The 13,305-nt window shown below is 37.3% G+C and overlaps 1 protein-coding gene across 4 annotated transcripts in view; it reads right to left on the minus strand.

The window, feature by feature from the left end:
• Window positions 1-6,100: 6,100 nt before the first annotated feature.
• RBFOX3 (RNA binding fox-1 homolog 3) overlaps window positions 6,101-13,305 on the minus strand; it is a 655,525-nt gene continuing 648,320 nt past the window's right edge. For 3 of the 4 annotated variants that reach the window (XM_063456257.1, XM_063456258.1, XM_063456255.1), the window contains one exon: window positions 11,299-12,781. In XM_063456257.1, the coding sequence (XP_063312327.1) occupies window positions 12,737-12,781 (45 nt within the window). In that variant the 3' untranslated portion in view covers window positions 11,299-12,736. Of the gene's footprint in view, window positions 7,431-11,298; window positions 12,782-13,305 lie in introns of those variants that run through there. The other variant, XM_063456256.1, reaches the window with a different exon arrangement.

The following is a 13,305-nucleotide window of genomic DNA, read 5'->3' on the forward strand; positions in this document are numbered from 1 at the left end:
AATAAGCTATTCTTAATGTCGATGTTAACTAGTACAGCAATATGTATATTACGGGTGGTTTCACTTATGTCATGGGGTGAAGCTGTCCAGCCATAGACCCATAAGACACAACAGATGAGAGACCTGGTGCAGGGGTTCTGCAGACACCGAGCATCCTGGAGGTTTAAAGGCATAATCGCTGTAGTTTTAGACAAGCCTTTCTGCCGTTCAAGGTCACTAGTTAGGAAATGCAATAACACTGGCAAGGAACCAAATGCGTTTACAAACAGTGAAGATTTATTTCAACTGCTCCGGGGAAAAAAAAAAGGAAAAAAAAACAAAAAACAAAAATAAAATAACCCAGAACAAAATCAGCCAAAATTCATTGGAGACAAAAGTAACATGTCAAAGTGTATTAAAAGAACTCGGAGCTAGATTAGCTTGGCGGATAGCGCCGATAACCTGGAGAATTACAACTCACATATATAATCAGATCTAGTGTTCCGGAGCTCCAGGCCTGTGAGACTGATTTTCGGTTTCGGAAAAATTCTAAACTTTACTTTTAGGCTAGAGGACTGTTTAAGACATTTTTTTTTAGGACATTTTCCCCCCTTTATGATGAACCTCTATAATTTAACAATATGAACTGGTATGTCACTAAGTAGGGGATGGGTTAAACATCTATATGGTCTAGAAAAATCAAAGAACCAGTGATTTTTCTCTTGTTTCCTCATTATTCCGCCTTAAGCTGGTGCTGAGGGCCCTGCGTGCCATTTACAACCATCACTTACTAAGTATCATGCCAGGAATGTGTGAAATGTGTCTTCATTTAATGATGTTAGTGCTCAGATCGTCTAAAGTCCATGCTGATATATCTGCAGGGGGTCGTATGCCACGGGACCTCCTAAGGCTTCTTATGAGCACGGCGGTAATCTTTCTTCACGTTTTAATGACTGCAACATCAAAAAACTGCCTACCTGTACTGCTAAGTAAATGGAGTAAAATAATTATCAGAATGTAGTCACTTACCACAATGATGATATTTACTAACATTCAATGTGTGATATTATCTCCCTCTTTAGGTTCATACAAAAGTGGAGGGAAAGTCTCTTGATTGAAATGCCAACTCCAATCCCTGTTCTGGCCTATTGTTATTGAGTTACTGTATGTATATCCAACTATCCTATATTCATACTTGACTTGTGTTTCATTAAGGGTTTGATCCACCATCCACCTCCCGTTGCAATGTACTGGTTGACTATGTACTGGTCTTGTGAAGCTTATGCCTTCTTTCGTACCTAATGCATCATGTAGTACGTTAAATGCTTCTGCCTGTATGTACTTAATGTTGGTAAAGAGGCACCCAAAGCATCAGTAAAACTCATTCACTGTATTATTACAGCTCATTATAGTGGTTATGGTGGAAAGAGTATTTGGACACTGCCTCACCGCAGTTTGTATCATACAGCTCAAGCTGTTAGATACAAATCAGGCTTTTACCACACCTCAGCTGTGACTTAGATTATAAGGAGCGATCATCGGCTTGAGAACCAAAGAAAGTTGGGGTTGAAGTTGGGGGGGGGACAGGGAGCATAGGTTAAACTGAGCGTAGTCTGATGTATTTTTTCTTGGAAGTCTGTTTAATGGGATAACTAATTATTTTAACATATGTTTTGTTTTTATCTTAAAAACTATTTTTTTTTAAAAAACTACACCAGATTTCTTGTGGAGAAATTGCTTCCCCTCATCTGCCATGGTTCCTAGTCCTCATGGTGGCAATGACAGGCTGTGAGTGCTGGTGGAAGGTTAACCCAGAACTTTTTATCCATCTCTGAAGTTCAAGGCTGGATGAATATCGCAGAAGTTCCCTTCTCGGTGGCAGTAGACGAGCTGCGGCTTTAGGTGCCGGGAGAACAGTGGCTTCTGGTATGACGTTTGCTGCAAACCAGAGGTTCCCATTGTGGGGAGAGACTGTGTCTCAAATCGCATGGTAATCATTAACTCAATAGGTGAAAGTAGCTTATAAACTTCAGGCAACTAAAAAAGGCCTATTGTAACGTTAGCTGGATCAGCAACTTTGGGTTAAAATTGTTTAGAAGACATAAAAAAGGGGGAAGATATTGAAGCAGACAATGTAGCAAGGGTCAATGGTGGAGTAACATAGAAGGTTCTTAAAAACATTAACAGGGAAATGTATTCAGGAGGAAAGCAATAGATCGAGAGGAGAGCGAATATGACAACGTGAGAAGCAGAGCACAGTATTAGCTGGATGGTTTTGTTTTTCTTAAAACTTTTGGTAGATTTTGAATGTTTTTTCTGGAAGATTTGTGGAGTCGGTGTATAGACAAACACAGTGAAGCAGTAGAGAGGTTAGTGAAGTTAATGAATCTGGAAAAAAGCATTTAGAGCAAATTAGAGCAGACAAAGTCTTTTGAGGGAAAGATAATTAGTAAATAGTTGCAGTAATCAATGTACAACACAAGGGACTGAATTCAAATTTTATGGGAATATTACGTGAGAAATGTTTGTGAGTGAAATCAGATATAAGGATAAGCTGGTTATCTTAGAGCTGCATCCCCAGAATTATAAAGTTAAAGGTCACATTAGCTGCAGGTAAAACCGTTTACTAAGAATTGAATTCTGTAATATCTCATCAGACCGAGTTTTATGAAGACTCATTATTCTATGAAGTTTGAATCTGTAAAGCTAAAATCCAGCTGGTAATGTTTCCCCTCCAAGGCAAGGGATTAGGTAGATGTTGGTACATTGGGACAGTCCTGGCACAGCATCTACCATTAAGGGGTAAAGGAAGGAACCCCTATTTTACTGCTTTTCAGAACACTAGGCAACACATGCCACTGATGGAACGTGTGCGAATCAAGCTTTACTATGATAAGAACTAGTGATTTGTTGCTTGTGATTCCTCCCCCCCCCCTTTTATTTTAAATCTGTTAAGACATTTCCGGTTATATATTTACTTTCCAGACATATCGATGGCTGAACTAGTTATACAAAGTAGCTTGTCTTTATCGTAAAATAAATAAACCCATATTCTGTCTCATTAGCACTGAAGCACCACATTCTATGTTTAAATGCTCAATTCTTGAGGTGTTTCTTCTTAAAACATCTAATGCTACCAATTCTGGGTTTTAATGAAACCTAAAGGTATGCTTGCTAATTCCCAACGCGCCCTGAGTTACTCCCATAGTTGATAGCTGTAAGATGATGACGCTACAAATTATACATTTGATGACCCTAAATAAAAGTCTGTACTTTCTCCACAAATGCTATTTCGGCAGTGTTATTCTGCAGTTCTGAGCTGCCAAAATCAACATTAAATGAAACAATTCCTGCCGCACTCTTTATATGCCTCCCTTCAAATCTCTAGTTATGGTCACTGACTAGTCGATATCAACAGCATAGCTTTGTAGTCCTGGTCTGGGGTTTACAAATTTGCTGGATTAGGTCTGCCAAGCTCAGCCGAACTGGCTGCGTTATTAGAACAAAAATATTCAGCACTAAAAAACATGTAACGTTGTATATAACCCAGAACAATACGGTACTTGAAAACGAGAGAAATCTCAATGTATCCATCCTGGTTAAATATTTCATAAATAAATATCATGATGTTTTTAAAAAAATATCTCAGAACTGTCCCAAGGGTCTATTATTCTGGTGTACATCAGCAGTTCTTAACATTTTACCACTGAGCCAAATTGTGCACCATTAGCTTTTCATCGGGGGAATCGTCAAATGTGTCTCCTTTCCACATTCCAATGGAGAATGCAATACTAAATAACACCGTAAATATATATATTGTGGAAGTTTCCTGGGATTGATGAATATAATGTACCTTGTGCTACTAAAGGGGGGGGGGTCTATTTTCTGGATGTTAGCCAAGGGATTACCCACCGACCTGAATGTTGCAGGTGTATGAACTCCTTGATACTTTGTACTCGGTGAATAAACTTCTTCAGAGGCAGCGATTGTATCCAAGGACAGCGTGACATTTGTAAGATAACCAGAATTACCAAATTATTTGCAAAAATACTAAATATATAACTTAGCCAATGCACATGTGTAGCAAACAGGCATTCCTTAAATATACTCTGCAGAGATATTAGTGCAGAACTTTAAACTCAGTCAAATTTTACAACTGGTAGAATCGAGACTGACCAATTTTTCTTGCCTACAATCCAATTCTGGAATAATTACCGTACTACATGTCAAACGAAAGGAACAGGTTGACCCACATCATGACTGTTAAACAAGGTTTACTGTGATTTATTGTTACACAGGCCAAGTTTCCCAATTTGTTTCCTGATGTTTTCAGAGTTTATCTCTGTAGTTACCATAAAAATTGTGAGGGATGTTTCACATTATAGGTGAAGACTGGAACGTTGATCTACCTGTGTTGTAAATATAAATGCTTTGCATTAAACGAAGTAGACCCACGAAACCGGTGAGTTTCGATAATTGTGTACCTTATGTCGGAAAACAATTTACACTTTCATCACTGAACCTGTTAACTCTCTACAGTTATCCTGTGTGTCTATTTAATGTAATTCTGAATGGTTTCATTTTATTTATATAAATATAATCTCTTTGGGGTCCAGTATTTGTGTCTCCACTACTACTTGCCAAGGTGCTACAAACTCCAGCCAAAATGATAAAATAATACCATGAAGTACTCTTAATGGACTTATAGTGAGTTTGAGCAACAAATAAGATGTTTGTCATTCATATCAATGTTTCAGTCCCATAAATGGACTTTCATCAGGATAACCTGGACTATCCTGATGAAAGTCTGATTACGGGACTGGAATATTTATAAATTGGGTTGTTTGGCAACATTATAAGTCCATTGAGTGTTTTCCGTCATGATGTGTGTGTGTGTTTGTGTGTGTATATATATATATGTATCTCACTAACAGACACACTCACACACTAACACTCACACACTATATCTCTCTCTGACTGAATTAGGACTCTCTTTCAGAATGTGCTGTTACTGTGTTTTGCCCCTTTTCGTAAGACTTTCTAGTTCCACCTATTCATCATTAACTTCAACATCACACAAATGCTAAAACAACCCTAGTGACGTGCGGCAACACCTATATAGTCAGAGATTAACCTTTATTAAAGAGATGCTCTATTGTAAGCTGTGAATTCAAGAAATGATAAATATATATGAACATAAAAATGGCTATTACATAAGAGATGATTATCACCCATAGAACAATATATGCTCACCTTCTCCAACTTACCACTTCCTGTCCAAACAGGAAGTGTGAGATCTTCAGGAACCGGTCACCTATAGTGCACAGGTAATCATGGCTGAATTAGTGAAATATAATATCAGATTCATTTGCCTATTTCACCTTCTGCCTAAACCAACGACACGCAAGTTTGTTGAAGAAAGAAATCTTTATTTATCTGAATAATAATAATAATAATAATAATAATAATAATTATATACTGTTAATCTGAATAACACCTTTGAAGCATACAGAGTGAGAGAGGAGACTGGTGAGAAAGAACAGGAGGGACCTCTGAGCAAATTAATTCCATGTACAGCCGCAGGGCAGATCAGATGTGTGTATATTTTATTTTATATCTATATATAGTATATATACACACATATTCTATATAAATTTCATAATTTGTCTTTTTACACGTGTGTATAAGTGTGCGTGGGTATATATGCATATATACACATATACATACATATATGCACGCCCGTGTGTATATAAATATAATTACATGTACATATATATACACACACCTGGTATAAAAAAGTTTAGCAGTTTCCTTGGATTTGATTTCGGTGTACTTTCTCTATTAGTTTTCAATGGCACACATAATATAAAGTAAACATTTAATGGTGTATGGGAGAAGCCATATTGAGAGGCGGAGGGGTGTAATAACTGGTGTATAGATATTCTATATTATATATATATATATATATATATATGTACAGGAATCTCCTCTGCTTTTTCGCTGCAGGGGCAGAGTCCATTTAATTACCAGTCCCTCAATAAGATATAATATATTTTTTTAATATTATATATATATATCGAATATATATATAATATATAATTTTATTTTATGTTACTTTTTTTTCCCCTTCCCAATCCTTTTGTGGTATGCACAGCAAGGGAGTGGAGGGGAAGCTTTGAGACTTGCCCAAAGGAGCACGATTTACATGGTCCAAGTTTATACCTGCTACCGAAGTCGGTGGCAAGGCAAACAATCTGAGACATTCGGGCTGTTTTCGCCCCACTTCTCACGTCCATTCAGGATTTGTGTGTAAATTTGACCATCTGATTCCCCCAACGTGAGGTACTTCATAGATGTAGCTTGGACACTGGGGGAGGGAGGGAAAGGGGAGCTGTCCAGAGGGGCCTTGAATGGAACCAGTGTGCATGAAAGAAACCTCTTTCACCAAGTACATCTATGGAAACACTCCTTTTGGTTGCAAGATATCACTTACATATATCTCAGATTAGTGGTGTAGCAGCTGTTAACCCCTCGTCTGCTGGCAGAGCCAAGGAAACATATCTTATCTGACAGCACAGAGGTTAAATCTGGCACGTTACAACAACAAAGAAACAAAAACTCTATACCCCGGCATTCAGCACCATTGTAAAATCCCCCTTAGACCATCACGGATACAGTATGTCTCTAGGGAAGTCGGGTGTAGGGACAAGGAGAATTCCGTTGGTTTTCAATAAAGTGCTGTGGAAATCATTGTTTTCTTGATGTACGTATAAATATATAAAAGAGGAAGCCCTTTGGAAAAAAAGAAAAAGCTGCTTTAAGCAGGAAAAAGCTTCCAGCGGTGACTCCTCTTAACTTGACCAACATGACAGCTCTTCCAAGTCTAGAGCCTCCCCACTGGCCGGCGGCTGCCGTGGACCCTCCTCAAGGCTGCCACGAGCTGCCGAAGACCCGGAGAGTTCGGTCGCCTTCTTTGCAAGAGTCAGGCGCTCAGCGGGGGAGACTTATAAAAGGTTGGGTGCATAGTGACAATTGTTAAGACGCTGCAGAGTTGTGATCTGCGGACGTGCATCCTTCATAACCTGTCTCTGCCTCCTGCGTCTTTTAATGAGGTTCTCTCCGTACAGCAGGGAGGGTGGAAGCTCAATTTTGAAGAGATTGTGGAGCATGGTTTGTGGATGAGTGGGAGCTGTGAAACAAATGCTGCAACATATGAAGCTGCTGACCCGTTTTTTTTATTTTTTCAGCTTAATTCTGCGTAGTGTCCATCCCAGCTCCCTTTCCTTGGGTGGGGGAAGGTTTTGGTGTTCTGTCTCGGCTGGGGGTTGGTGAAGATATTTGTGACAGGTTTGCAGATGCCTCTTTACTCCTTGTAGAATTTGTTGTCTTTACTGAAGTCCATTTTATAGTTTTAGTTGTGTGTCTATGCAGAGGATCCACCAATGTTCTCACTACAGGAAAAAGAAAAAACACAAAAAAGCAAAAAAACGCAAAACACTGAACATTGCCATCAGTCACACACATACTATATATAGCGTAAACAGAAATACACTGATATATGCCAAGTAGTCACTCTAAAACCATTGAAACGGGCAAACTAGGCAAAGTCACTCACAGAAGTTAGTCACATTTCTGCCTCAACTTGAGACCTAATGAAGGTCGAGTGACAGAAACATTGTTTAATTGAGAGAAGTTGCAGTTAGCCCATAGTGTACATTTATACATTTATATCGGTGCAGAGTCAATATTTCAGGGTTTCTCCAATATTCACCATAATTTAAAAAAAAATAAAAAATACAATGTCAGATCTAAAAGGGAGCTATACAACTAAAATATATAGAAAAACGCTCACTTGGAACAGGCATGTTTGTGTTAAGAGAATTTTTGAATCTGAATCATAGAAATAGCTATTGATGTTGGCTTTTATTATCGTTGAAGATGATTTTAATAGAACTATGCAGTGACAACATGACTGCCTTCTGAAATAACAATCCACGCAACTTAACAAACGCTGTGATTAATGGGCATCTAAAGCCCCACAATAACTGCATTCCGATGGACAAGTCTCCCCTTTTGTGAGAGTTGCCCATAAGATGCTGTGATTGCTCTCCTATAATGTTCAAAGCATGGGAAGGCGCTTGTCGGAGGAATATTGACTATTTTCATTGTGTCTTGAGTTTTGCTTTGCAGTGGTTTTTATTCTATTGTGAATTGAGTCTTTGTTTCTTATTTTAATCTTAAACCGTGTCAGTGCATTTGAGTAAATTTAGATTTATCTGTGCTCTTTACTATTATTAATATAAAGGGGTACGGAGGGACATATTTAGGAGCGAAGTGCTTGGGGACCACTATCAATCTGTAAGGGAAAATTGGAAATGTAATCATATGGACACAGGAGATTGGTCATCGAGGTATTATTTTATAGAAACTGGGCATCCCATAGACCAGGGGTAGGGAACCTTTGGCACTCCAGATATTGTGGACAACATCTCCCATGATGCTTGGCCAGCACTACGGCTGTAAGAACATTATGGAAGATGTGGTACAAAATATCTGAAGTGCCAAAGATTGCCTACTCCTGCCATAGACCCTATTGGACCAATATTAAACAAGGGGCACAATAGATTGGACCTCTCCTGGGCCATGTCAGACCAATCATATTTTATGTAAAGGGTCCACAAGCCAGCATCTCCTGGGCACAATTTTATTTCCACTTATCCTTCTGCCATTAGGGTGAAGGATGGGGTAGTGGCCACTTGTCACACCCCTACTCTGTATTTCTGGGATCCAGGGGGCCTCATGATTGATTTAAAAAATAAATAAAAGAATAAATGTATTAGGAGAGAGAGACAATAAGTTCTTTCAATATGATGTATAGGTGGTTTAGAGGTCATCTAACCCTCCCTCCCCCTGCGGCAGAAGCAGGTTTTCAGGTGGCAACTGGTATAATTTAGGAACAGAGTCTGAAACCTGCGTAACTTGCCCAACACTACAATAAATTAACCCTCAGTGGTATAATTACACTGTACCGGAGGATTATGGGAAAGATACGTCTATTTGCATTAAATCCCCTTTCTGTGTCGTCTCAGAAGGCAGTTTGTCAGCATATATTTTTATGCATCATAATCGATGTATACAATTTGAATTCTATTTAAAACATTATAGCCACTTTTATGTACAAATAAAAATCTTCATATTGCAAATTAGACCAATCCATGTTTTGGGAATCATGTAAAATTCAACACATGTATCCAGTGATGGATTCACAGAAAGTCCAATAAAAACTGCATAAAAACTAACCACAGACGAGCCAAAACGGCGCTACGTTAAAATAAATTATAAAAAAAACCTTTTAATACTACGTGATATAAATATCCCCTTAAGTCTACGCCTGGCTGGCAACATAAGTGTGCGTCTTTAATAAAACACGATTAAGAAATACTGGTCAGGCAGCCAGAGTCCATCAATTCAGAAAGCTTGAAATTGTAAAGAGAATCTTCCATGTGTGATTTATATACATTAAAATAACGGTCAAAGGGTTCAACAAACTCTGACGTGTCTTTTTTTTTTTTTTTTTAAACACATTACAATATAAAGAGGAATGATAACATTCCAGGCTCATACGGACACAAAAATAATTCCAAACGTAAGCCGTCTGACCCCTCACTAAGAATTTAATTTCACATTTTACTAGAGCCGTTCCTGATGAGAATTAGGTTACAATTTAAGATAGTAGGTATATGTAAGTGTGTGCACATGTATGCCTATTTAATATATATTATACACACACAAGTGAAAAAAAAAAGCGGGCCCTCAACCAACGTGGAATATTAATATAATTTATAAATTTGGCTTAAAGCCAACATGAGATATTAATCTAATTTTCAAGCGCAGGGATACTCCAGAGTAGAAATGAAATGAAAGTATAAATTGAGAAAATTGTATGTTTTGGTTCAATCAGGGGATTTATTAAGACAAATAAAAGAACACACATAATTAAAGGGGAAGCAACGTCTTATTGAAAACAAGTACTCTTTAGGGTACGTCTTGTACTCTATAATAGCTGAAGCCATTTCTTTGCTTTTTAACGTTCAGTAAACTTAACAATATTGGGGGTTTTAACTAATGTACCGGTGGACGCTACACCCTGCAAGGCAATGGATGCTACTGTGCTACTGTTTTGAAACCATTTTAAAGGGATACTATAGTCACCCAGGCCACTACATCTCTCCTTTTAACTTTGCAATGTACAACACTCCTGCAGGGTCTAGAAGGATATTAAAAGCGCAGGAGATAGGAAATTCTAAATTAAACAGAATGTGCAATAAGGAACATTAAACATTAGATCTCTCTTTACAGGAAGTGTGTAAGGAAGTTGTGTAAGTCTAGGGCTGCGTAAACACAGTGATTTAACACCTAAATGATGAGCAGTTACACTTAAAAGATAAATATAGGGGAACTACAAAATAATGTGCATACTGTAAGGGTGAAGACCAATTCCTAAATCTTCTCAAGCTGCTTATGTAAAAAAAAAATAAGACCTTACATTGTATATTAGCTCTATTTTATCATCTTGTTTTTAAAATATTTTCATTTACAAATAATTTTCTTATTTTTTTTAAATTAATATGTATTTTTTTAATTTTTTTTATTTTTACTAGAAGGTATTGTTCCTTTCATTTTCCATAAAAAGAAACATCATTGTATAACATGGGCCAAACGGCCAAGTAGGAAAGATAAAAAAAAAAATCAGCTATTTGCCATATTTTTACAATTTTGCTCCTGGTCTAAATACAGAGATAATATTAAAAAATCTACCATAAAATATCCATGCATGCTGACATATTAATCTAATATTGTCTTTGTCTCTATTACTCAAATTTTTATATTGTTTTCTGATTATATATATTTTTTCTCATTAAGTATCTTAGTGTCAATATTTGTCTTGATAAAGTCCTGTGGGTCCAGTGCTCAATTTTCTACATTTAAATACTTTCTTTTCACATTTATCAAGTCATTCCCCTACATCACCGTAAAAAACAACAAACAAAAAAAACCCCAACAATTAAGGATATACATATATTTATATATATATATAAAATCTGGAAATCCAGAATAAATATATAAATGTTTGTCTTAATGACTTTGTATGTACATTATGTGTGTGTGTTTGTGTATACACTAGACATAACAGAATATATTAAGAATGAATGGGCAATAATAAACGGCTAGTGTTACTCTCTATTTACACAAACATGATATATATATATATATATACACATACCTATTTACACAAGCTGAGTTTTAGCCTGGGGGGGGTGGGGGGCGGGGAGGGGAGGGGTCAATGTTTCAAGGAAACACTTTAGGAACAAATTAGAACACTGTTATTTGGCTACATAAATATGATTTTCCTACGCTTGAATATATACTCTACGTAGGGATTAAATGGCAGCCATATTAACAATATATGCTTTATATCTTGGCTTGGTTACCAGGAAACCAACACATATTGTAAAAGATACATATAGGCCCATAAGAATGTAACCTATACACTATTTTAAATAAGGTATTACTGAAATATTTAGTAAAGACAAGTTCGTCTTTATACAAACAATTACATTTAGACGTTAAATTATTCCTACTCTAAATGCTCCAAAACATGGTTATCGTAGATTTATTTGGAATAAAGCATAGTTTAACTTCTAATAAATATTTTGGTGATTTAAGCCAATTAGAAAAAAAGCAGAAAATAATTCACAAATGTTACGTCATATTGAAGTAAACTGTAAAACAGGAATTTTGGAACTGATATTCGTGTAACAGCAAATTTCGTTCTCTATAAATATGTTCTTTTTTAAGTCAGTGTTGGCTGTAGGCATGTGAAATTGGAAACTATATTTATATCAATATAAACATGGTAAACATAACTCATGGAACGTGGCCTTAAATTGTATCTAAAATATCTACAGTACAATCAATTCCTTTATCTGCCAAGTTCCAAAGGGCCTAATGGACCTGGCCCAAGATGTCATTAGGACCATTCAGTTGTAGATACAGATTATTGTCCCAGAATAGTTCAGCATGCAATGTGTACGTATGTGTACTAGTATTCTGCATTTGAGCTTTGATAGCATCGCCATATGGCTCATAGAGAACACGACAGATCAACACATTGACATCTCCTCATCTGATGGTCGTTTAGATTCCAGACTTGAAGAAGGCCGTACTTTTGCCTCCAAACCCCCCACTCCACAGGTTTCATGTGAAGCAATCTTTGTCTTTTGGGCTATGGATTCACTAAAGCTCAAGATTCGGAATAAAAAAACAGAAATCTAGAGAGCTAGAGGCCGACTGTCCTGGTGGCAGATTGATTCTGACTTCACACAGTTCTGTGGTCAGTGGAAAACAAAATAGGCTTAGAGGTTGCTTCCATGAGAAATGCTGTAGACCAGGCTCGGAGCAAAATCGGAAGTCATTAAAAACCATTACAAAATATAATTATTGTAGACCACGTGACAAATTGGTATATCCTGCACAGGTACAGACACAGAGGTGAAGGGTTCAGCTGGGATGAGGTAAAGGTTTGTCCTTCCAGGGATGGGGTCAAGGGCAGGCAGCAAAGTTTCATATCTTTCCTTTCATAGCTTGTGGACTCATTGTCCCAGGTGATTTTTCTATTTGTTTTGATTTATTGTTTGTTTGTTTTTATTTTTTATTTTTTGTTTAAGATTTCATGTTTAGGGAGACTGATCACTTGCTAGTAGGGAGTGAATCGACTGTAAGTCCCTCTGTACAGACTAGCCTGCAACATCAAAGATGAAAAACAGCCAATCAGTAGTGGACATGAGAGATCTTTCTCACCTTCTGCTCTTCTCTTGCTCAGAGATATGAGGTTTAAATGGCTCTATGGTGGAGGGGTTTCCAGAGCTATTGTCATATCTCCCACGAAAGACTGTTGGGGTCTTCACCCTTTTTCAGTTTGCCTAAAAATTTCAACTCCATACTCTTGTGGCAATTGAATTTGGGTATTACTACTCCTATTTACCTCCCCTTCACCCCGCCCTAAGCTTGCTATGGTGTGAGTTGAATAAAAAAGACATGGCGGTGCCTCTACCCAGCCAGTTAAACACTTGTATGCCGTGCAAGAGAAGAGAAATGGTGGGAAAGGCAAAAAAATAATAATCCAAAGCAGAATCTTTAAAACTCCGTAAAAAAGAGCAAAATCAGAGAGCACGTGGCAATGTAAAGAGAAGAAAGATAGAGAAAGAAGATGAGACGAGGATGATATGAGGAGAAAGAAGGAGAGATACCCAAAGCATTATAGGA

The sequence above is a fragment of the Pelobates fuscus genome, chromosome 5, assembly GCF_036172605.1.
Source record: "Pelobates fuscus isolate aPelFus1 chromosome 5, aPelFus1.pri, whole genome shotgun sequence".
NCBI lineage: Eukaryota > Metazoa > Chordata > Amphibia > Anura > Pelobatidae > Pelobates > Pelobates fuscus.